Source organism: Chlorocebus sabaeus, chromosome 1 (assembly GCF_047675955.1).
Source record: "Chlorocebus sabaeus isolate Y175 chromosome 1, mChlSab1.0.hap1, whole genome shotgun sequence".
In the NCBI taxonomy this organism is placed as follows: domain Eukaryota; kingdom Metazoa; phylum Chordata; class Mammalia; order Primates; family Cercopithecidae; genus Chlorocebus; species Chlorocebus sabaeus.
The window spans coordinates 80071589-80097451 of record NC_132904.1 but is presented as its reverse complement, the minus strand read 5'-3'; the positions used below and the strand labels follow the sequence as shown (position 1 = coordinate 80097451).

The 25863-nt window shown below is 35.8% G+C and overlaps 1 protein-coding gene across 27 annotated transcripts in view; it reads left to right on the top strand.

The window, feature by feature from the left end:
- Nucleotides 1-25863, top strand: part of DLG2 (discs large MAGUK scaffold protein 2) — a 2222296-nt gene that overhangs the window by 2186570 nt on the left and 9863 nt on the right. For 15 of the 27 annotated variants that reach the window (XM_073019919.1, XM_073019907.1, XM_073019918.1 and 12 more), the window contains 5 exons: nt 6494-6593; nt 17917-17967; nt 19013-19114; nt 21380-21552; nt 24036-24145. In XM_073019919.1, the coding sequence (XP_072876020.1) occupies nt 6494-6593; nt 17917-17967; nt 19013-19114; nt 21380-21552; nt 24036-24145 (536 nt within the window). Of the gene's footprint in view, nt 1-6493; nt 6594-7415; nt 7462-10346; nt 10389-17916; nt 17968-19012; nt 19115-21379; nt 21553-24035; nt 24146-25863 lie in introns of all 27 variants that reach the window. The other 12 variants (XM_008020354.3, XM_008020348.3, XM_008020367.3 and 9 more) reach the window with 2 other exon arrangements.

Here is a 25863-nt window from a genome sequence, read left to right as displayed (position 1 = left end):
AATTGTTTCTTCACGGTTAACTTCAACTAATTCCTTTTTGACGGAAATACTCCAGAAGTGATGTTGTGTACTTTCCAGTGTTTTCCATCGGGAGGCCCATGGTGTCACGTTGTCCCACAATTTGGTGATGCTAATTTTGATCACTTGATTAAGGTGATATTTACCAAATTTTTCCACTATAAAGGTATCTTTTCCCCTCTTTTTAATAATTAAATAATCTGGGAAGACATAAATATCCCATTCCCCAACAAACTTTCAACAAATAGTTTAAGCGTCCACAGATGATTCTTCCCTGAATAGACTATTATTATGATGATTACAAAATGGTGATTTCCTGACTTTATCATTCCTTCTATAATTATTAGTCATACTCTAAAGAAGAGCTTTTCTTTTATCCCATTTTTAATTACATAATTTATGTATTTTTGATAATCAGAGTGAACTCAGATTTTTTTAATTGAATGTGTTATACTTTATTACTGTCATTATTCATTTTAATATTCAAATTATCCAGGTTTTGTTTGTGTCTTTTCACATGCTACCATTCATTCTAGGTTTTGTTTGTTTATTTGTTTTGTGTTTGGTGTTATGTTTATATTTAATACTTCTTACTTTCTTTGAGCCCCATGAAATGTTTCAGACTCACCTTATACTTTCTCTGCTTCAGCCTTGGAATCAGCCATTTCTCTAAAACATTCTAGGTTCTTTCGTGGAAAAGGGCATCCGAAAGACAAAATCTGAGTACTGAATGTGTATTTTGCTATTAAGGTATCATTACATCTAAGCTCTTTCAATGGACAGAGAAGAAATAAAACTTTTTAGAAAATCGTAAGTTTATATCTCATGCCTCTAATTACTAGTCACCATCGTAAGATACTTCCTCTCCTTCCTCCAAACTACGTTTTAATCTCACCTTTCATTCACAGTGACAATCCTGGTTCCCAACAACATCCATGTGTTTACTCATTTGCTAAACCTTACAGCACACACCAAATGGTTTCAGAATTGTCATGCCTGTATCACAACCAGCAATAAACCTGTTAAGCGAAATTTAAGGCTTCTTTACAGTTTTACCTGTACAATATACTCAGGGGGTACATAAGTACTATATCCCTCCCATATTATTTTGAAGCAGTCCAATGCATCAGATTTTTTTAGCTCTTAATATTGCAATATGGCATGACCATAATGCCATTATTACACATAAAAATTGAATATTAGTGGATCAACAAGTATCCAGTGTTTATTCAGGACTCAAATTGGCTCAAAAGTATCACAAATGGGTTTGGTGGTTGTTGTAATTGTTGCTTTGTTTTGTTTTATAATTTGTTTGTTTGAACCAAGATCAAAATAAAGTCTATACATTGTAACTGGCTGATCCTTCTCAAAGTCTCTTCTGATTGTATGTTTTCTTGCCATATTTTATTTGTTTCTTGCAATTTTATATAGATGAAATCAGATCGTTTGTCTTGTAGAGCTTCCCACGCTTCGGATTTTGCTGATTGCATTTTTATAGTATAAATTACCATGTGTCTCTGTCCTCTTTGTTGCTGTAAACTGGTAGTTGAATCCAGAGGTTTGGTTAGATTCTGATTCATTTGAGGGAGTTTTGTTTTGGGAGTAAATAGAGGTTTGCAAGACTACTTTGTAGTAATATTTTATTCTTTTATCAGAAGGCATGAAACATCTGACTGTCTCTTTGTGATTGTAGCAGCTACTGATACTCAATGCCTACATCCATTAGTTCATTAGGTTTGCAAAAATAATCTTTTTTTTAATTAGGCAATTATAGACACACATGTATACATGCATTCACATAGACACATTTCTGTGAACAGATATATCTCAAGCCGACTCTAATCTTTCCCTTAACCCCTCTTTGTTACATTATTACTTGTTCTTTTACCTCACTTGTTTTCAAAGTTCTTTTTTTATGTGTGTGAAAGTAAGATTTGTATAATACAAAGTGGTGACCCAAATATACAGTAACAACTTTCCCAGGGGAACGTAATTATTTTAGAGGAGAAATGAGGAGAGTAAAATAGCATGTATAAAACAATAAGGAGGTCACAGAAAAGATGTGTCTGAGCTCAGTAAAAATTTAAACCTAAATTCTGCCCAGAGAACACTCATATCACTAAGATGACATTCTAGAACTATGAAATTTTAAAGCTTGAAAAACTAAAACATGTCCCTAGTTTTAAAGTTTTCTGGATGAGAAGGATAAAAATATGTCAAGATTCACTCATGTGTGTTTAAAAACATGGGATTTGAATAGGAAAATAATTTGAGGTTTTTGTTTTGTTTCCTTTCATGAAGCATGTATTTCATCTTAAGCTGGTTCACCAACGCCATTACATCTCAGGGTCAGGCTGGGCAGTTTCATGCCATTTGACCTAACAACTTGGAGACTTCTGAGTAATAGTGACTCCTAGTATGGGTGTTCTAATGTCTGTCACAACATGAAAGGTATTCATTTAACAGAGACAAAACAAAATCAGATAAACAAAAGACATGTGTATCTAATTGACTGCAAGGGTTGGAATGAGTGGTTTATTCTTATTCAATTAAAGATAAAAATTATTTACACCAAATAAAATTAGAAACCTGCTATGTTTCTTCTCAGTCCATGGTGTGAGGTTGGGAAGAGGGTCCTTTTTAAAAAGAAATGGCTTCATCGAGATATAATCCACATAGTATACAATTCACTCACAGTATACGACTCAATGTTTTCTAGTATATTCATAGAGTTATGCCACCATCACTTCAATCTAATTTTATAACATTTTATCTCCCCTAAAAGAAACCTCATACCCATTGGCTACCACTTCCCAATCTCTGTGCCCACTATCCCCAGCCCTAAGCAACCCGTTTACCTTTGTTTCCACAGATTTGCCACTTAATGGGCAATTACCTTTTAATTGCCATTCATGGCCTGTCACACTTAAATTCTTTCTTTTTTTAACATTATCATAAAAAGAAAAATTGAAGAAAGGCCAAAAAAATATGAATGAGTATCACAAAAATTGTAACAGGATAACCAAAAGAGATGTTGTTGAATCCAATAGCATCTGATGATTAAATAAATAATCTTCAAGCATCAAGCTATGGGAAGAACACACTTAAGAGAATCAAGCACTAATAATTTTCATTATAAACTTGAAGCAGGCTTAAGTTGCAGAAACTTGTGATGCTCTTAAAAACAGTGATATTTGCAACCAGGAATATTTGCAAATTCAATTTCTGACTTCTCTGCTCACCAATTTTGTGGCTCTGGGGCAAATAATAGAAGATTTATACACTTCAGATTCCTCTTCTGTAATATGGGAATAATGATGGTACTAACTTCCTGAAGTTAGCATGGAGATTAATTCACGTAGAGCTTTTGGAACCAAATGTGGCACATAAGTGCCCAATAAATGTTAGTTATTGTTTTATCATCTTTATTAGTTAGAACTCAACATTTTAGGTCAAATTCCAAAATGGAATTTTTAGATATGCCAACTTGCCCCATGCCACATTTGATTGGTATTTTCAAAGTCTCTGTTTAAAGACGTTTCCTGCTATGAAAGCAATGGATCTAGATCTAAGATATTGTCATGTAGACAGACAAAGAATATCATTGATCAAGTATAATTAAGAATAGAGCTGTAAATCAGTCATCGGTTGCTTCAGAACCATGTGTTCTATAAATAGTACAATTGCTAATTTATTATTCTCACCTAGCACTCGTGTAACAGATTTTCCTTTTCTATATTAAATGAAAAAAATTACAGCAGCAAAAAAGCTTATATAATGGTATTACACATGTCTAATAAAAAAATAAAGAATACTGTTAAAGCATTATAAACCACATATAATCTCTTATAGTTTAAATGTTTAGCTAAGATCCTAAACATATGACTTTTAAGTCTGTGAATGTGAACTGAAATTGTGACTTGTTTTTTTTTGTCCACAAATGTAAGGAAATGTAACCACCAATAGTTTCATTACCTTCTCTTTAATTCCAATCTGAAATGGCTTTTGCTAATAAGACTGACACATTAGATATGTTTATTCTTAAAGTATTGTTGTGTATTTTCTGTTCTTTTGAAAAGTGTGGTGCTTAGTAGTATTATGTCCCAATCAGATGATTCATGATACACAACATTTTCGTACTTGGGAAATGTTAACACATTATAGTCCTTGCTTTGAAACATAAAAGAATTAATCACAGATAACACATTTTCATATTCCTTTGACCCTTGAGACCATTTAAATGATGTGGCTTGCATGCAGCCCCATTTTGGGCCCTCGTAGCCCTCTACATTGTCCCTCTATGTCTGCATTTTCACCCCAGGCTTTACTCCTCTTGGCATTGTTTTGTATTTGCATGAAAATTTGTAATTTTTTTTTTGCATGACAAGTCATTGGTGATGTTGAAGTTAAACGTCCAACATACCTTGCAATATCACATGCCATTAATTCTTACATGATTTTTTTCTTTTATTTTCAGTTACTGAAGTTTAAATATGCTTGAAATGTAAAAGTGGCATGAAACTGGAGTGATGCAAGAATATTTAGTATTCTTTTAAGGACTGTCATTTTTAACTGGGAAAATTTGGGGGCAGTTCTCAACCTTGTTTTTGGATACCAACCCTAAATTACAAATGATGATAAAACCATATTGAGCATAGGTGCTGTCAGCAGAGTAATAAATTCTGAAGATACCTTTTCTTTTCCCTCTGAGAATGTAATTTTAGTACTTAAATGTAAAGTATATGTCCTCTAATTTCAGAAATTATTAATTATTTGATTCACTATTTTTCATAAAACATTCTTAATGGGCATACAATTGAGCTCTATTACTTTGCTGAAAGTTTCTACTACCTAAAAAAGTAGTGAGTTACTTACTGAGTGACAGCACTAACATTTTAGTACTTTAATGTTTCCTAAATGAACATGGTTACGAAAATGGATATTTGATATGGGAATGTATGAGTATACACAGAAGATAAGTTATTTATACCATTTTGTCTAGCTTCAAATTCATAAGGGTACAGGACTAATTCCCACCAATGGGACAAAAGTGAACATCCAAGCAAGTTTCCTTTCCTTCTAAGTAGTCACCTTGCTGCTCTACATTTATTCCTAACAGCTGCCATTGCCAAAAATGTTTTTGAATACCTGTTTTCAAATTACCTTCAGAGTCTTTGGCACCTTCATTTCAATAGCTGTGTGTTAACGAATCTTGATCCTTGGAGAGTGATTTTAATTTTTTTAGCAGCTAAAAGACCCTCAGAGCCAAATCAGCCAAACAAAGATGGTAGTCAATCTGGTAAAACATATTTTTTAATGATATATGAATATGAAATTAGTAAAACCTGCATGACCAATAGCTTACAAAATGACTGTCAATGCATTTCTCAAAGAGAAACCCCACAAAGCATTTGCATAAGAACAGCAGCAGTGGAATTAATGGAATTTTCTTAAGGAATCTCCTAGGCAAGCACATGATATCCACTTGAATGAATAAATTCTAATACCTGTATCATATGATGTATCTATGTGTTATTTTTAATTCAGCCTCATTTAAGCTAATGGAATAGTTAAAAATTTTAAAGACGGTCATTCTTACTTTTTTTTACCTGATCAGAATCTAGTTGAGTCACTGCCATTTTTCCTATGATAAGTTAATATCAAGTTAATACCCCTTTAGCAGCAATTTTAACAGATTTTGGTTGATTGCCTCCTGGCTGTCACCAACTAGCTCTGTGATATCAGTATAGGACACAACTCTGTGCCTCGGCCTCCCTGTCTACAAAATGAGGACATGGGTCTAAATTATTGTTAAAAATCTCTTTTGAATAAAAATGTTATATTCTAATGATTATATATTCATGTATAAGGCTATAATTATCATATATCCTTAATCTACATACTTCTTTGTGCAGTTTTAATTAAAACTAAGAGAAGTAACTCAAATTCAAATTATTTTAAAAGACATCAAGACACTGAGAAGAAAACCAGTTTTTCCAATAAAGTATTTTCTACGTGATGGTGATAAGAAGACATTTGTATAGCACTTTATGTTTACATTGTCTTTTGTGGGTCTCACAACCTAAGAGCTGCTATCATTGTCCTCATTTTGCAGATGAAGATACTGAGGTTCAGAGAGATTCAATTACCTCTCTAAGGTGATGAACTAGCAAGATGTAGAGCTAGCACAAAAAAATTCTGGGTCTTCTCCTTCTAATTTAAGACTTTCCCTCCATCACCATTTATCTGTAACCAGTCTTTTGCGTAGGAGACAATTTTTCCAAGGTGCCACTATTCAGAATTTATACTCCTTGAAAATAAAATTGACCTTTAGAACTCTCTGGCACCACTTTAGAATTATTCACTTGCATCACTACAGCTCTCTGTGCTTTTACAAACTAGTTGTTTTGTCAGCATGAGTGTGACAACAATTAGACGTCCCCTGTTTTTGCCCCATGCCTTTTCTCCTTCACAGTCATTCAATGACAAGCGTAAAAAGAGCTTCATCTTTTCACGAAAATTCCCATTCTACAAGAACAAGGAGCAGAGTGAGCAGGAAACCAGTGATCCTGAACGTAAGTAGATTCTCAAAGATAATGTCACATGCAACATAAGAGAAATAAATTCACAGGCAACACGCAGGATGTAGGCTCTCCCACGCCACACACCTAGGCAAACAACACAGCAGGCAGGCAGGGCAGGTCTACTACTGTGACCAGTGTTTGACTACAGTCTGGATCCCTCCTTTCACATGATTCTTCTTTGCAGAAAGCATTGGACAGAAACTTGCCGAAACTGGGACTTGCACCCAACCGACATTTCTCTTTGACCAGGAATGGGTCTGGTTTGCCTTTTCTATCATGCAACTCTCTAAGTCTTGAGACAAATTCTTTTCTGAGAAGAAATATTGGATTCCATTGACACATATGGTTTTTGGAATGTTAGGAACAATTAAATTATCTTTATCAATTACTAACACATTTGCTCACTCTTTCCCTCCTGCAAAACACTAAACACTTGCTGGGCACTGAGCTTGTAATGGTGGATATCATTTAGAATTTGCTATGAAATTTGGAGAGGTTTATTCCTTAAGTGGGGCATTTTTGTGGCAACATGATCAACCATGGGCCAAAAATGGGCATTTGCTGAATTTTTTTCTCTCTTACAATGTTTTGTTTAAACCTTGAGTTGCTCTGCAAATCAGAAATTTCCTTCTTGAATCTCAGCTCAAGGAGTTTGGGGTGAAAGTTGGTTTAAAAGAAGAGAGAATGGGATCCAGATTGTTAAGGCAGCACGGTCTGTCATGGTAGTATTCATTTCAACTCCACTGACTTCTTCCTTCCTCTTCCGTGGCTGTTCTTCCTCTCTCATTGCTCTCTCTGGGGACTTCCATGCAGGACATCCCCGGATTAGGTGACGACGGTTATGGAACAAAGACTCTGAGTAAGTTTCCAGGAATGGTCACTGTAACTTTTCTTTTCTTTTCCTTTCCTTTTGAGTTTGGCTTTTGTTCCTTTTCCTGAGGGCCTTTCACTCCTAGCATGCACAAGATACGAGTTTTATTTGTTACCTAGCTGTGAATGCTCCTACAAAGTAACTTTCGATCGTTTTGTTCTGCATGTCAGCATTTAAAAGCAAAGTGTATCAGGCACTCTAACTTCTGTTGCAGTTAACACCATCCCTTTCTGACCAAGTGATATTATCAACATGGTCCTGATGCCCACCATAGCATCACTTGCTCTGCGCTTAATACCTCCCAGAGAGCAAGAAACCATGTTGAAAGAAAGGGTGAGCTAAGTGTTCTAGAACAGCAAAATAGAAATGTATTTTATGTTCTTCCTTCTGCCTTTTCACATGGAAATATTTAATGACCTTGTCAAATCTCATAATTGGGTTGTACTTTGCTGTTAGTAAAGGAGCTGTTTTGTAGTCAAAAGGAACATGCATTCTCTAAAAGCAAATTTTAAGCTACTTGATCTTCCATGAGTATTTATTTGTTATTAACTTTGATTTTTTTTCTGACTTGCGGTGATCCTGCTTGAAATGTTTATATGATAAAGTTTGGATATGTAATAATATGCCTTTCTATCAGTGATTTATCAGCTATATTACAAAATCAGGTCTTCACTTTATAGCATAGAGTGAAAAATAAAATATATTAAACCTTTACATTTTCTAGTTGTTCATGTATTTAGTCTGTGTCTGATTTCACTAAGCAATTAAAAAAATAATTATCCTGTCTCTTAATATACTACACTATGATTTTTCCTCTTTAATAACTAACCCCATTGCGTAGGCACCAATGAAATGAGAACAGAGTTTTGTGTCTTTTGCAACTGTATCACATGTTTAAGTTTTTTGTTTTGTTTTGTTGTTTTGAATTAACAGCTATGGGCAATATTTTTAGAAGCTGTTTGTATAAAACAAAATTACATTGAACTGGACTTTGTTTTCAAGCGCTCTTTCTATAACCCTGAGTATTGATACCCCCTCATAATTCAAATTGTTCATTTGGAGAGTTTTTAAAAGATATTTATATTTTTAAAAATCTGATCAAGAGTACTGATCTTAAAGATGAAAACTTTATTTTTGAGTCACTATATGGAATATGATAGAAAATTTTTCTTGAATTTAGTGGCTGAAGTTTAAATATTGATTTCAGCATTATCTGGACAGCATCAAGCACCACCAGAGAGAATTTGTAAATTTTCAATTTGAGAGGGAAAAGAAACATCTTAATATATTGTTAATAATAAACATCACTAAAAAGTAGTGGCTTTTGGAGTGTCAAAAATAGGATACCCTTTCAATCCAGAATATGCAAATGTCTGTTTGCTCTTTAAAAATTGAATAAATTTAAAAAGTAAAACTTGGCAACAACAACTAAAAACCCAGTCATCCCCAATTCAAGGCACTTAAGATAATAATCTACATGAAATACACTATTATTGGTTATGTGCCTTGACTTTCATTTTTGTAACAGAAAACAGATTTGCACAGGTTCATCCACACTTCTTTCCCTATTGCCTCTTTGCACTTGCAAAACGTGTGCCCAAATTAGTAATGCAGTTCTGATCATAGACCAACACAAAGAGAAATGATTTGTGCAAATTTAACCCATGCTTTGGTTTTCATTAGTTTCATACTCTAAAACTACTCTATCCAATTGGCAAGAATATATGATGTCAAAGCACTTTTTTATTGTTAGAGAATAATTTTATATATTATTTTTCTCTTTCTAAAAATGCATAACTATTGTCACTTTTTAAAAAACTGAAGTTATTTATAGTGAGCTTCAGAAATCGAATAGTCACATGTTCTTCATTTAATTAAAGTAATATACAAATAAGTTGATAGACTGATGAGTGTATCATCTATAACTTAACAAGCAGTATGGATGAAAGAAAATGATTTTGGAAATAAGAGCTCAAATTCTGGCACATAAGCAACACATCCCTGTTAAGTTAGGTGAACTATGTATGAAAAAACAATTTGGAGTATTGCTGTGCAAGCAAGTCATTCAGCATGAATTTAAAAAAAAAAAAAAAAAAAAAAAAAAAAAAAAAAAAAAAAAAAAACTTCATGCCAGAACTTGTACTGTGTTATCAGGCCATTTATCTCCTGCCTGTTCCATGCCTCCAGAATTCAATAGCTATCCAAGCAAGAATCCTAAAATAAAAACAAGGAACTATTGAGCTGATTCATAAAATATTATTCAGTGACTCACATCTTCCTCAAAGATTTCAACTCACTCACTGAAGCAGAAAAGATCTTCAAGAATTCCTTTTCATCCTGAGAATGTGTTTAGGAACTATTTAAATAGAAATAAAATTCAAGGGATTCCAGGGATCAATTAGCAATTTGAATTGCAGCATTCCAGCAAAATGCTTAAAGGCTAAAATGGAGAAATAAAAAACTCTGCAAGAAAACAGTGCCCACACACCAGAAGCGCCTGAATTTATAGTCAAGAAAACATTCTGTCAAGACATGCTAGTCACTGTCACATAAATCTTGAAAGTCAGAGGTATATTAATGGGTCATAGTATTTTTCTAATCGCCTAAGTTGACGTTATGCATTTTTTGTAATTAAAGATACTTTCTTCATTTGCTAAAAAGAAGAAACAGCAATCAAGCAGCGGGTTCCTGTAAAATGGAGATAAAGTTTTCATCTTCTTTATCTTATCTGAGTTTTCTTAATGCAGCCTCCTCCGCGGCTTTTACTTGCCTTTCGCTCACATTTCTAGTAGCCTTGCATGAGTGTATTCCTTTCAGTTCTGGCTGCTCTTCAATGCTTGGTATCTCTTTAATTTGCTGTGCTGTTCTTGCAGAACATGTTTCTTCTAATGCCAGCGATAGCGAAAGTAGCTACCGTAAGTTACTGCTTTGGTTTGCGGTCCTTTTCTTTGCAATTGCCCCATTGCCTGTGGTGGTCATTTCAGATTTCTGTTGTTGTTTTTCAATTGCTACCTTTTATCATCTGTATTCAAAGCAAATGGCTTGAAATGAAATCACTGGATGTGGAAAGATAAAAAAGACACTAGAGCCATCAGTGGACCCTTATGTGATTTGTGCAAGCAGTAGTGGTCTTGCTAATAAACAATTACAACCCCAGTTGGTTGTGACTCAGTGATTCAATTGTCACAGAGAAGGTGTGTAAAAAGTTCAACGTGGTGGATTTTTACATTGTAACCCCCAAAATAATTGAAACTCTCAGCAGGAGGGTGGAAAAATCATCATGGTATTGTTTTCCTTCTTATTTTGCCATTTCCTTTCTGTTCTTGGCTCCCCTTCATAGGAAAAACATTTATAAATTAAGTGTTCCTTTAAAATCAGGTGTGAATCTTTTACATCACTTTCTCTTTGATTAATCATTTAAGGTAGAATACTATAACATTTCTGACTTTACTTTTTTGATCATTGGGGAACTGATGGAAGAGTTTCATCCTCTAATGTTGAAGGAACTTAATTTTTTTGATGTGACCAAGTCTTCTTAGATCAGAAAACTTAGCTGAAAAGGTAGGTAACTATTTAAAAGTTATTTCTGGTCTTTGTTTGGTCACCTCAAGCCATTTGCTTAGTGTATGAAAATATCCACCAAACACCAATCATATCCTTTTGATCAGTCCTCATGGTTTCTTACCACCTACTTACTTACTGGTTTTTGGTGACTAACATAGGTACATATTTTTACTGGGATTCTTACAATTTCTGTAAGATTAATTTATATTCCTTAGTGAAATGGTACCCAAAAAGCAGGCCTAATACATGTGACCCACAGATACTAAGGCAGAAATTGGTATTGTCTTTTGTTTGAATGAGTATTGTATTAATTGAAAACTAGAATTGTTTGAGGTTTTCCCCCTGATTATAGCATGCTACTTTACAAAACTATGCCTTTTTGAGGTGGAAGGCCAAATAGTGGTACAACACTTAATTTGGATTTTGAGAGAGGCTTTGGAAAATCAGAGGGGCGGCAAGTAGGAGAGGAAGCACAAAAAAGGAAAGATGGCAGATGGAGGTAGGCTTGGAGGAGGAAGATGATGTAGACAAAGGAATAAAATGAAAAAAAAATTGTGATGAGATATACTTGATTAATCAAACATTATTAGACTGGTATAAGAACCACCTAATTTTCTTACTGATGAAAGTCTTATTGATAGAAGAAATTCCATCAATTCTTGCTGATGGAAGAATTCAAAAGGTTCTTGTTGTCAACACGGTAACATGACAACATTTTTACATTCTTTATACTTTTATAATTTTATTGTTATCCTAATTTGAGACAAAATTTGCCTCCCCCCTTTTTCATTTTATTTTAAACCAAGAAACTAGGCCAAGAAGAATTGACCAAAGCTTGTGTTAATAACACCTAAGCTGCCCTCAATTTAGTATGTAGAAAAACATAACTTATTTTTTTGGGTTCCAGGAAGACCAATGACAGTAGTTTCCTTGATATTAAGTTTTCAATTTTCAAGTGTTGGGCTTCCACCCGGTTGACACAGGTACAGAAAGAGAAAGCATCATGCTTTATCTTTCAATTCTTTTAATGGAAAATATATACTATACAAGAACTACCTTTTCTTATAAAAATCACATTTTTATAGAATATTTTAAAGGCTTCTCTTCTCTGTTTCAGAGGTGGGAATATTTTTCCCAGAATTATTAAGTTATAAAAACTGGCCCAAGACTTTCAACTCTTTGACAGATTTTTGCAGTGATGTTCCAAGATGACATCACTAATTATTTTTACTCTCAAATACTAGTTGCACATAAATGTTTGTCGAATGAATAAAGGAAACACTTGCAGACATCTCCAATTATCTGTGAGAAAAGAGAAGAGTTGGAACTGGATTCTATGACATTAGTAAGGCAAATATGGAATCTAATCATCTCTATTGGCTTGAGTTTCATCCAAGGTTATAGAAGGTCAGCCACTCAGTTTGGTTTCTTTACAAATGAACAAAAGTAAGAAGAGTCTTTATCACAGCTCAGAGGAGAAAAATGACATTTATTCCTCCAGAATGGAAATATGAAGAATTCCAGAGGAATGTTTATTTATTCATTTGGTACCTACTATACGTGAGGTCCCCTGGATACCATTAGACCCATTGTGAATATCAACTAACTCTAGATCTAAGCACACATAATAGTGGGAGAGATGTATAAATAAATTAAAAAGTGCACAAAATGTGACAGGTACTAAGATAGATGTCTGGTTCAAGAATAGTGGGAGCATAAGAGGTAGTTTCAGAGAGGAAGTAGCTTTGAGCTGAGCTTTGGAAAGTTGAGGAACTTACTAGCTAGACAAGATAAGGAAGGACTTCTCAGAAAGAGCATTGCCACGACAAAAGACACAGAGGTTTGGAACAAATATATTTTCCAGAAGGTACCAACTTTGAAGTCAAAATAGGCTACATTTTTCTAGTGAATTCCTGGCTTTTGCTGTAATTATGACTAAAAATAGTATAAACAAATACCAAAAAAAAAAAAAAAAACCCTCTTTTCACCAATATCCAGGTGTTGTATTTCACTGTTATACTTTACTATTCCATATCCACTCTGGGGACAAAATGGCTAAATAATAATAATAATAATTCAGAGTTTGAAACAAAGACCTAGGCCATTGTGTTTCACAATCCAGAGTCCCCATTCACACTGTATCCTGGAGTTACACCTTATTGTTGCAACCTTACTTGAAAGTCTTATATGTTTCCTGAGGTATGCCACACACACACAGATACACACAAACATCAATTTCTAGTAAATAGTTCAGATCTTTCTGCATCATCTCAAGCATTATAAAATAGGTTTTCCAACTACATTTAACACCAGCTAAAATTGCAGTTGATAAAATGTACATTGTCTAATTGTGCAAAATACCACCTCAAAACTATCTTAATTGTGGACTAATTCTAGGTTTCTGACAATAAAGTAGTAAAATTCAGCCTTGTATTTTTGGCTGTTCTGTATCACACCTTACAATTGCCCTTGTATTAGGAGGTGGTAAATACTAGGCAAGTGTAATGAGGACTATGCAAGCTTCTAAAACTGAAGACATGCCTTCCTCAAAGCTCAGTAAAGCTCTTTACATCATCATGAATGTGTGCAAGCTGATAATTATCCTTCCAACCCATTAGTGCTCATCAGTTAAGTAGGATTTTCAAAACAAGGATCTTGAAGAACTGATCTGAGTGAAACTAAGGTGTTGAGATTGGGAGACCCAAAACTTCTCCACTGAAGTCAGTGAAAATGGTACATATTCTTCACCTTACTCTATTGTTCTCAACTATTGCCCTTAGATGTCTTTACTCCTTTAGTCTTTTTAAAGCAGTTTTTCATTACATCTATTATCTCATTTAATTTCTGCAACAAAACTATTAGACATGTTTTACATTAATACCCCCTTTCCATATGAGGAAGCTGAAGCTCCAAGAGGCTGCCTACCTTATTAAAGTAGTAGCACTGCAAATCCAACCAAGACCTCTTAATTCTGAATCCCATTCATTTTTCACTCTTCCCTGTAGTTTGTAATCCAAGCCTCTTGACATTTTACGTAGTAACTTTCGACCATTTCATACTACCTATAAAGTTAATGCAAACAGCAATATTTATATAACATTATGTACCAAGTCTGATTTTAAGGACTGTATGTATATTAAGTTCATCTTCTCAACATCCTATGGAGACAATTTGCCATTAATTTACTGTATGACCTTAAAGAAATTACTCAAAGTCTTTGAGACTCAGTTCTCTCCTATGTAAAATGAGTAGCTTGAATTAAAACAGAAATGGCAAATAAATTTTAATCAAGGTTGAAACTCTAACCAATTGGCAATAGCTGCCTGAAGAGTTGTAATGAAAAGTATCCTAAGGCCATGTTGAGGCTTAGCAGTAGTCCCGGCAATGATCAGTTTGTGATGGCTGTCAAGGTCATAGAGAGTAACGGTGTGTGGAACGCACTTGCCATCTATGAAGCACATGAACCCTAAGCCCTTTCTTAGCACTAACATTCTATGGCTCTAAGAACCTAATTAGTTCTTAAAAATCATCATATGCAGGCATTAAAAACTAAATTTTGAGCATTAAATGTACTGGCACTGGTCTTCTCTCCATCATCTCTCTTTTCTAGTTTCCAGGAATTCCTAAAGAACAACAATTTGCTTTTGTCTAGCATGAAGGCATACTAGGGTCTCTCATTGTGACTGGCTTCCAGTTTAAACACATAGTGTTTTGTGGAGACTGTGACAAAACCCTCTGCCAAGCCTCTGGCAGCTGCAGACATCCACACACAGCTCTGTGCTGCTCTCCCACTTTCAGCCATGCAGTTGCCAGAACAAAACCAAGAAATAGTTTGTACCTTTTTTCAGCTGTTATTTCGAAGTGCCAACCCCTCCTGAGTAGAAAATAGAAAAACACTTAAGGATGACTATTTTATGGGGATGACACAGCAGCAATAAAAAGAAAGAAAGAGAGAGACAGAGAGAGAGAGAGAGAGAACTTGTGTTTAGAGGCAGAGCACCTGATGGCCTCTTAATAACCCTGACCTGGTTTCAGCCCCTATCTCTCATTTCAATTTTTTGTTCATTTGTAAGCTTTACCTCAACACCCACCCACCCTGCCTCACAGAGAATTCTGCTTCTCTCACTGTTTCAAGACAGTGCAATATACTCCACAAGAATTGAAAAAGGTGTGATATTAAATCTTGACTCCACTACTTACTAGCTGAGGAATCAAGGCTCATTAACATCTCTGAGCCTCAGCTTCTTCATCTGTAAAATGGGGATCATCAGAGTACCTACCTCAAGCAATGGCTGTGAAAAATAAAAGCCAGTGAGTGTGAAAGACCCTCAAGGCCTGCAAATTGCCATAAAGACAGGATTTTTCTCTCCTTCATCACAGTGGCTTTTTCTCTTCTCCTTTGTCTCTTCCCCACTGCCCATAGGGCTTTTCATTCTTGGACATGGAAGTAAAAATTAGTTTAAGATGCTGAATTCACAGCAATTATGTCATACCCACCTCCACGGGTTTCCCCACAGGCTTCCTGGGTATTACACAGTACCTGATTGCCACAAGGTCTTGAGAATTGGGGTGGCCCAGACATAAGGGATGCTGCCATTGCTGTCTACCAACACTACTGCTCTGAACCAGAACCAGTGCCTTTCATTAGAGAAGTAAACCAAGAAGCAATGGATAGACAGATAGAGAACTCTTGAACAAAATTAATCAAAGCTATGCTTTGTCCTAGTTTCCTGAATCACAATCATATATGCTGACATCAAATATCTTATTAAAGATTTGCCTTTAGAACGTTCCATCAGAATGATTTGCAAAGCCATTGGGAAGAGATTTTTATGGGAACATGGTGTGCTCTATTTATTTAGAGAAAACCATGCTTTCCAAAATTAAATGACCATATTGACAGAAACACAAAGTAGAACCTACCTTTGGCCTAATTGCTCATCCTGTTTCCCATGACTTAAATCAGAATGCAAATTTGTTGATATCTTTATGTTAAGCACTCAATGGGGCACTGGAGACACGGTGATGAATGAAACTCAGTCTTTACCTTTATGAAGCTCCCAGCCTAATCATGAAGTCCAAGAGTTACCTGACATTTAAAACTTTTGATATCCCATGGTCAGGATTCTTCCCTTGCACATTAATTGTTGAAGATGTCCCCGTAAAGTTATAGTCTAAAATTGCAATATTAGTCTACCATGCTTCTATCATTAAAACTATACTTTTTCCCCAAGAATTTATACACTTCTTTAATTGACCCACAGCATTTTCCTGATGAAATAATACTAAAATAAAACCTTGAATGCTTATACCCTCTACATAGCTCAGGCTTTAAATAACTGGGGGTTAGTAATCAATCACCTTCATGTTTTTTGGCCTAGGCTCTGTACATTTCAGTAGTTTATTCAAAGGGAATCATTCTTTTCTTGAGTACAGAAAATAATGAATCTGACTCCTCACTGACCAAACCCCTGACCAATATGGGAGAGTCCCCTGAACACTTCTGGGGTGGCCATGCGTAGATACCACTTAGGAGGAGCATCAAGGTCCATTCTCTGTACCCTTAGGAAGTAGCTTGCCGTGGTGGCGCCATTCTGAGCCCAAGCCCTCCTTGAGGCTGAGGTAAGATATGACTTCAGCCTGGGGCCATTTCTCACACTTGAAAAAGTAAGACACTCCTACCCTCATCCCATTCCAGCTACCCAGCCTCCAAGGAAGTCATCTGACTTCACAGCTATACCCACATATTGCTTAATTTTCCCAAATCAGTCATTATCAAAACAGTCAATGATATTAACTCTTCTTACGAAATTACCTCTCCTTTCCCTGGTGCTGTGGCTATTGAAGGAAGAGAACCTGGCATTGATAAACTATGAATGTGCTTCAGGGGTGGGCAGTGAGGATATACAGCAAAGGTGAATTGCCCTTTGGTTTCAGAAGTTACCTCATATTCTACTCCTGCTCCACTATCTCTTCTAGTAGACAGAAAGTTCTTTTCAACACCCCTAACCTATTGCCACTCCAAAGGTTAGTCAATGCAAATAAAAATGCAGACACTTCCGGGTTTGCAGCTGAAATTAAACTAATCCTCTGACCAATTAATTCATCAATTGTATAAAATAGATGATTGAAAAAATAAATACCAAAAACCAATTTACTTTCTATGGTTATTTGTTGACTTGAGGTCCACCCTGAATCAGAAGTCTTGTAGCAAATGACATTGGAGGGACCGACATTTTACTACTGTGTCTTCCTTAGTTCTTTATCTGAAGTGTCAAGGCATGGTTTAGCAGCAATTATAACGAATGATGTAGGACACTCCTCAATTTTTGATCTTCATTAATTGACCCACAGCATTTTCCTGATGAATTAATATTAGAGTAAAACCCTGAGTGTCCTGATGAAGTTTTTATATCATAAATTAAATAAGCATATACTTGCTTTTGAACAGTGTGCTTCTTGGGGAAATAAAATAGAAGACGAAATAAAAGTTACAGCAATTCTGATTATGTAGCAGCCAACTATTGAACTGGACCCTTTCCTTGAACTAAATGGCTTCCTTTTAAGTAGTAATGCTTGGTGTAGAGGCCATGGCATTCCATTCTCAATGCCAGACAGAAATCAGTCTCACAGGTCATTGCCCTGCAGCAAATAGCTAGCGACCAGTTATTACTTAGAGTTATGACTGTGAAAATCTGATACTGAAATAGTACTAAAGAGTTTTGCAAGGATGAAGGGATTTTTGAATGGCTCAAGGAGAAAGAGCAAGGAGAATTAACCCTGAGCTGTGTCTGTTTCCTGTGTTTCAGAGCAGGGCTTGTCTCTGTAATGTATGACTGATTGTTAGTTCACTGTGGTTTTCTTTTCTTCTCTTCTCAGGAGGACAAGAAGACCTCATTCTTTCCTATGAGCCTGTTACAAGGCAGGAAAGTAAGTTTCCCAGCACACTTTCATTCCTGATTTCTGGGACATAAATAGGTGACATCATTGAAGGAGGGAAAGAGTGAAGAACTAAGGAGAATAAACTCTGCTTAATACTCCGTTGTCTTGAGACCATACCCTTCTCTCTCTCTCTCTCTCTCTGTCTCTCTCTCTCTCTCTCTCTCTCTCTCTCTCTCTCTCTCTCTCTCTGTCTCTCTCACCCTATCACCAAACGAACAACTTCCCTGCTGAGTATGGGCAGTAATAGCTCCTAAGAGAAGGATGCAGCCCTCCAGATGAGTGGTCCTCAATGGGAAGGAGCACATTCAAATTACCTAAAGAGCACTAGCTATGAGACTGGTGAATAAAGTCTCCAGAGAGACTGATGTCAGCTCAGTATTGAGAAGGCCTTTCTAGCAGATCTGCCTAAGATATAGGCTATCTGTAAGCTGCTGCTTTTTCTTGGAGGCATTCATACAGAGGCTAATTGCTATTGACAAGGATATTGCAGAAAGAATTCAAGCATCAGATGGGGAGTTGTACACCGTGAACTTTCAGGTTCCTTCTAATCCCAGACACAAGGAAATATAGACACCATATCAAAGTATAGAGAGTATTTTGATCTGGGGAAAAGAAATCATGAAAACATAAGATGTTATTACTACTAACAATTACTTTTTATAGTCATGTCTAAACAATAGCTGAACAGCTGATTTGGATTCTTTCTTCTCCCACTCAGTTGACTAAATTCAGTTGTTTTGACATTATGTAGGCAGAGCCAGAGAGTAAGCAAAACTCCTCCAAATGTTTCTTTTCATTGACAGATACTGCAGTTGCCTTTCCCTGCTAGTAGATTCCAGAAAGTAGGCACTGCCAACCTCCTGAGTGTTAAACATCAATTTCCCTGTGCAAGGCTATATGAGTAATTTATCCAGTGAAGTAATGCCCTTAGCAGCTCTTACTGTCTGGCAGTTAAGAATCACCCTTGCAGGACAGTTTTGCAGTTGTTTCTAAGTCTTTCTCTTTATCTCCATCTTCCTTTCCCATTCTGCAGTAAACTATACCCGGCCGGTGATTATCCTGGGGCCCATGAAGGATCGGATCAATGACGACTTGATATCTGAATTCCCTGATAAATTTGGCTCCTGTGTGCCTCGTAAGTGTCATGTTTCTTTCCTCTAGGGGGAAAAAAAAAAGAGCTTGGATTATTTATGAGATGGTAAAACGTAATTCCTTTCCTCCAGTAGTCTCTCCAGTAATTCAAATACCAACCATTTCCGATTAGCTGAGTGCCTTATTTAATTTCTTTGCCTAACACTTTTCATTTATGCTGCTGTGTGTCATTCTGTATTTAATAAAAATAATAATGTTTTCTCTAAACTGATTGTAGCCCCTTAAAAGGCATGATGAATCTTTGTGGCCCCCCCAACCATTTAAAACAGCATAGGATTTATGATAGGCATCAGTATGTTTTTATAGATTGATTGAAATGCCACTGAAACATTATTTTTTATAGGACAGAAGAGATCGGAAACAAAGCCATATATTAAAATCCTCTCAGGATGACTTAGGGCCGTATGTCAATCCCAAAACCCAACAGGCTTTCCCATGTTGACAGTCCCAGGTTTAGGGAGGATGAAGACAAGAAGATATATAACACTTCAATTTGACCTCTAGGCCATTACAGACTTTAAACTACTTTCTTCTCATTATAGATAATCATCAGGCTTCCTGGGCCCTCTGATTGTAGCCTTATTAGATTCTAACTGCTCTGCCTTCCCTCCTCCCAACCCCCTACCATACTTTCTCCACTCATTTATCCCATCTATACCCTGACTCTGTCACACAGAAATGTATGCAGACCTTCTATGTATGTAGATAGGTCCATCAGGAAATTTTAATTTATTAGATAATGGAGCTCTTACATCTGATACCAACAGATATTTCTCTTCCATTCTACGTATTTTAACACTTATGCTTTCAAGTGTCTCTAACATTCCAGTACTGCAAATTTTGCATGAGATACATAAGAATAGCAGGAATTGTATGTGTCCAGTACATGACCAAAAGACTAGGATGATTGCTGTATCTCCTGAAACAATTCCCAGCAAGGGCTCTGGGAAGAGATCCTGCCATAGAACATATCCTGAGAAAGTCTTCAGATAGGAAGGAGCAAATGAAACTCCAGGTCGTTTACAGCAGCTTCCAGTTTGCTCTTCCACTTTTGAGGGAAATAAAACAGAAAGTACTCAAGCATTCTTTCCACTTTTCCTTTCACCTTGTATATTCTTTCTCTTTTTTTAAATTAATAGAATCATTTTATGATAGTCAATATGTGTTCATTTTACAAAACTTGGAAAATGCTAAAAAGGAAGTTAAACAAGAAAATTAAAAGTACACAAAATCCCACACAATACCCAGAGATAACATCATTGTTAATATTTGTGTACATTTCCATCTATTCTTTCTTTATATGCATGCATTTTTCCCTGTGATTGAGTATTTTTTGCTTATTTAAAATTTTATATAACGATTTCAAATGAGTATTATATCACAACTAATCATTCTTTATGAACATTTTGGTTTTTTCCTATTTTTCACTATTATGAATTATAATGAAAATACCATTGTAATTGTGTTATAATTATTACTTATAAAATAATATAATGAATATCTTTAAGGATAAATCTGTATCTGAAGTTTTGATCATTTTTATAAACGTATTTCTAGGAAAAAAATAAGTGAGTCAAAGATTTAAAATATTTTAACAGCTTTTATTCCTTTTGCTGGGTTGCTTTCCCCTTCTTTTCTTACCGAAAAATTTAGGTGAAGTGGTTAGAGTTGCTGATTTTTAGTCCTATGTTAACTGCAATTATCTTATTTTATGTATGTTGAGGTCTGAATTTTATGTTCCTTTACAGAATATTAAGTTTTTGTTCTGGCAGGTGATAATTTACTGACACATCAGCTTCTTCCGTTTGTGATATGGTTTTCACTTTGTGAAGATGGGTGTAGAGTCAGTCTAGAGTAACCTTTTAAAATGTGGCCTTTCTGGGATCTCCATGGGTTCTGACTGAACTCCGGTGTCTTCTAGCAGTGAGTGATGTCTAAACTGTCCATTTGGAAATGGCCTCTAGGCAGAGAGGTGGGGTGAATCCTCTCTCCTATGTTTCTCTTTTCTCAAAGATTACAGCGCTGTACTTCCTGTTGTCTGATGCCTGAAAACAGTTATTTCATATATTTTGTCCAGTTTTTTAGTTGCTCATGATGGGAGGGTAAGAGCAGTACCTGTTACTATGTCATAGTTCTTCCTACTACATATATCTACATATCAATGTTGAGGATGTGGTGGAGAATATAGGTGTAAAGCAAGTTTATGGTATAAATGCACCTTAATTTTATTATTTTTTATTTTCTAAAGATACTACGAGGCCAAAGCGAGACTACGAGGTGGATGGCAGAGACTATCACTTTGTCATTTCCAGAGAACAAATGGAGAAAGATATCCAAGAGCACAAGTTTATAGAAGCCGGCCAGTACAATGACAATTTATATGGAACCAGTGTGCAGTCTGTGAGATTTGTAGCAGAAAGAGTATGTTCACCAATCTTCTTACACCTCCCCTGACGAAGGTTTCTAGGTTGCAAACTGCATTTTTTTGGTCATTACTCTTTCTTGATTGCAATTGTAAATTTTGATTAAATAATTTAAGACATCCAAGGAGAGAATCACCTTAGAGCAATGTCATTAATCTTTGTTCTAATTTCAACAAAGTGTTCTCACTGACTGGAAAAAGTAGGAAGGGGGTTGGGGGGATATCTATAAACCTAAAGGCAATTAACAGCTTGAAGTTTATGAGGATTCGCTTTGTCTTTGACTCACTATCTGAGGCCCCAATAAACAACCTAGATTTTATAAAGGCAGGTTTACTACTTTGGTTGTAAACGAAGGGGATAGCATTCCTGAATTCTTTTGTTCTAGAGGAATTTATTTTTTTTCTCTCTCTCTCTGAAAACTTGGCATCCTCATGGTGGAAGAGAAGATAGATGAGAAGGGCTGCCCAGCCCGTTGCTCAAAGAAGTTCTAGCTTAGAGGAGGTGTAGATGCTGCAATTCTCTTCTTGCTGGTAACTTCACAGGCATGGAAAAGAGAAGAATGTTCAGGAGAGGGTAGGATAGGAAGGCACCTGGGTGCGGCTATACAGTCTGCCTACAGAGGGATCCTATCTCCTGTGAACACAGAGAACCAATATCGTAGGAGAAGATATTTGTTGGATTGATTTAATTTGCCATGACATTTTTCAGTGTACTGCTAAAGAATTAAACAAGTAATTTTGATGTCTATCTAAGAATACACTAAGAAGTTGCATCTATTTTCTTTCCTCCCTCTCAAAAGTTCAGTTCTATCAACTATATAAATACTGGTTCTAGTCAAACTGTCCTGGATAATTGCATCTATTTTCCTCTTTGTTCATGTCGTTAACTTGAAATATTCTGACTGGTGAATAGTCATCCGGCATTTATACATGTTACATGGCTGCTGCACTTCACAGATAGAAAACTTGAAATCTATTACCTAAGTAATAATGGCTTGAACCATCTTAGTGGGTTTCTCATATAAGAAGAGTTCAAGTATTCACTGGACTGTATTCATTTTCATGTGAACATTATAGATGAGATTTTAGCCCTTATTATTGATTTAGGATTGTTCCTACCTGCATAAAGTACCTTTTTTTCTCTTCTTGCATAAAGTTATTCTAGCCTCAGGGTAATGAGGACATTTCTCTCCAGGAGGTAGAATATGATGTGGCAAATGTATCTGCATTTCCAGAAATGCTTTATAAAGCAGCTCCTTGCTCTGGGCACTCATTGCGGTGGAAGCCAAGTTAAATGAGGTGTGCTATAATGTAATAGCATTTTTATTTGTTAACCAACAAGAAATTTACATACCTCATGCAAGCCTTTCTCTCTTGGCATTTAACCAGCATTTAATTTATTCATTCATATATATATATATATATATATGAATGAATGAATATATATATATGTTTGTTTTTGTTTTTGTTTTGTTTTGTTTTTTTGAGATGGAGTTTCACTCTTATTGCCCAGGCTGGAATGCAATAATGGTGCAGTCTCGGCTCACTGCAACCTCCGCCTCCTGGGTTCAAGTGATTCTCCTGCCTCAGCCTCCTAAGTAGCTGGGATTACAGGTGCCCACCACCACGCCTGGCTAATTTTTTGTATTTTTAGTGGAGACAGGGTTTCACCATTTTGGTCAGGCTGGTCTTGAACTCCTGATCTCAGGTGATCCACCCGCGTCGGCCTCCCAAAGTGCTAGGATTACAGGCATGAGCCACTGCGCCCAGCCAACCATATATTTAAGTTAACTAACCATTTTTGTGTCTGTCCTCCACTAGATTGAGCACATTGCAGATAGGATACATACAAGCGCTTGGAAAAATTCACATTGTTCTCAATCTTCCACATTGAATGTTGGGCAGGGTGAGACAATGAAGTGTCTATTTTTTCCAACCAACAATTCTGTTAGTGCTCAAGACTTGGGTTTGCATGCTCCTAGCACTAGATTATTCAGTAAGTTAGTTAGTGTGAGTCTTCTATAAAATGCAGCTGATAATACCTACCTCAGAGATTTGGGGATTTCTTCTTGACAATTGTCTTCAGAGATGGTTTTTAAACTTCGTAAGAATAGACTCAGTCACATAACATGTGGCTGCATGTCATCTTTGTGTGTTACATCAGGTATTTAACTGAGAGAACACATGTAAAATGTCTAGTCCAGTGGCAGACACTTTGTAAGGGGCTACTTAGTATTAGTTATTGTAAACACTCAATGATCAATTTTTATTTACTATATATCAATTTACTATGTATTGATTTTTACTATATATCAATTTACTGTGTATCAATTTTTATTTACTCTTTGCAGTGATCTTTTTCTCACTTTAGAAATCCAGCATCCCCTACCTTCCTCTAAAACCTACATGCATTAGTTTCCTTTTGTTGGATTATGGCCATGTTTTCTATATTAACTTCATATTTTTCTTCTCTTTCTACCAGGGCAAACACTGTATACTTGATGTATCAGGAAATGCTATCAAGCGGTTACAAGTTGCCCAGCTCTATCCCATTGCCATCTTCATAAAACCCAGGTCTCTGGAACCTCTTATGTGAGTAGAGGGCATTGGAGGCCTTCATCCAACTAACTCCCTGTTCCATATTGTACTGCAAATTACTAACAGGACTTTGCTGGGAATTCTTACAAATGGGAAATGCCATTGTTGATTTTTCAGCATTCTCTTTTTTTAAAGATACATCAAAGTTTTTTAAACCACTAGAAACATAATGTCAGTGATTTCTTTTTTTCACACCCCTCATTTTAACAATAATGGTAATTCCTTAAAACATTTTCAGTACTGTTTCCTGATTTTTATTGTTTTACTTCACAGGTTGTTTTGTTTGTTAGTTTTTGTGGGTTTTTTTGTTGTTGTTGTTTTGAGGATAGCTTGGCTTGGTTTGGTTTTTTGGTTTGCTTTTGTTTTCCAAATGATAGAAAGCAATCATTTTTTAATTGTCTCATGCTTCTGAGGCAGGTCCATAAGTAAATCTTTTTAAATATGTAGATTTTTTATAGAGAGAGCAGACAACATTTGAGACTTTTTTCATTGGCATTTTCCTTGGTTCTATAATAGAATTCTAATGTTCCTTAATTAAAACTTTACACACGTAGAACATTGTTCTTTTAATAGAGTTTTCTTAGTGGCATGGCAGTAAAACATATGTAACTTAAGCCAGTAGCTTCATACCTGTGCACTCAGGGTTTTTTCTTGTTTTTCTTGTTTTTTGTGTTTTTTTCTCCAAAGGACTTGTGAAATAACTTCTTTCAAAAATCATTAAACAAAGTAGGCAGACATTCACGATCTGACTGTAAAGTTAGTATAGGCAACTCCCATTCACAAAGGTGAAGCTAAGAAGGGGCTACCAGCAGGGACCTGAAAATTGATCAGGCAAGATTTGGTTCTTTGCTTTGCCACTGATCAGTTAAGTAACCTTGGGCAAATTGTTTGACCTTTCTAAGATTTAGCTCCTCACCTCTAAACGAGGCACACTAATAAATACCTCATAGAGCTAGTATAAAGGTTAAATAACAAGGTTAGGAGTTTAGTAAAGCTGTTCATATAGTCTTTGGCATACGGTAGGTAATAAACATAATACCCATTATTATAAAAGATATAAAATTACTTCATTATTAAGGAATAAAACTATTTTATCATTATAGAACATATAAACAGCACCACTTCCATGACAGTGCAAGAGATAATGCCAATGTGTCTGTCATAAGGGCCTTGATCAAATATTGCCTTCGTCTAGGCCTCAAGACCATAGTGTTTGACAGAGTTCAGGAGTGAACCACAGAGTACTGGAAAACAATGTTTATGGAAAGACTGAAGAAATGGAAATTGTTTAATCCCAGTGGTGAAAGCAATCACTTGCAGAGGATATTAACTAACTGTTCTGTGTCTCCTCTGAAGACAAAGAAGCAAAGCAAACTGCAGCAGCTGGAATGGCAGCCTGAGAGAATTAAGTTAAATATGTAGTTGAGCTCTGGGGAAATTGCCAGAGATGTGTCTTGAAAGCAGAATATAGTCCCATAAACAAAAAATGGACAAGGATTCTTACCAGGATAAAAAAAATAAGATCGAGAGGTCACTGACAGTACCTTCAGCCCCATGAATTTAGGTATTAAATTATAATATAAAGAGTTTTTCCCATGGCTGGCACATGGAAAAATATGTAATAATGATAAAATAATGATTCTTAATATTATCATCCCCAACAACACGTATTAAATTTTTCGTTATATAGGATACTGTGTCGGGCATAGAAC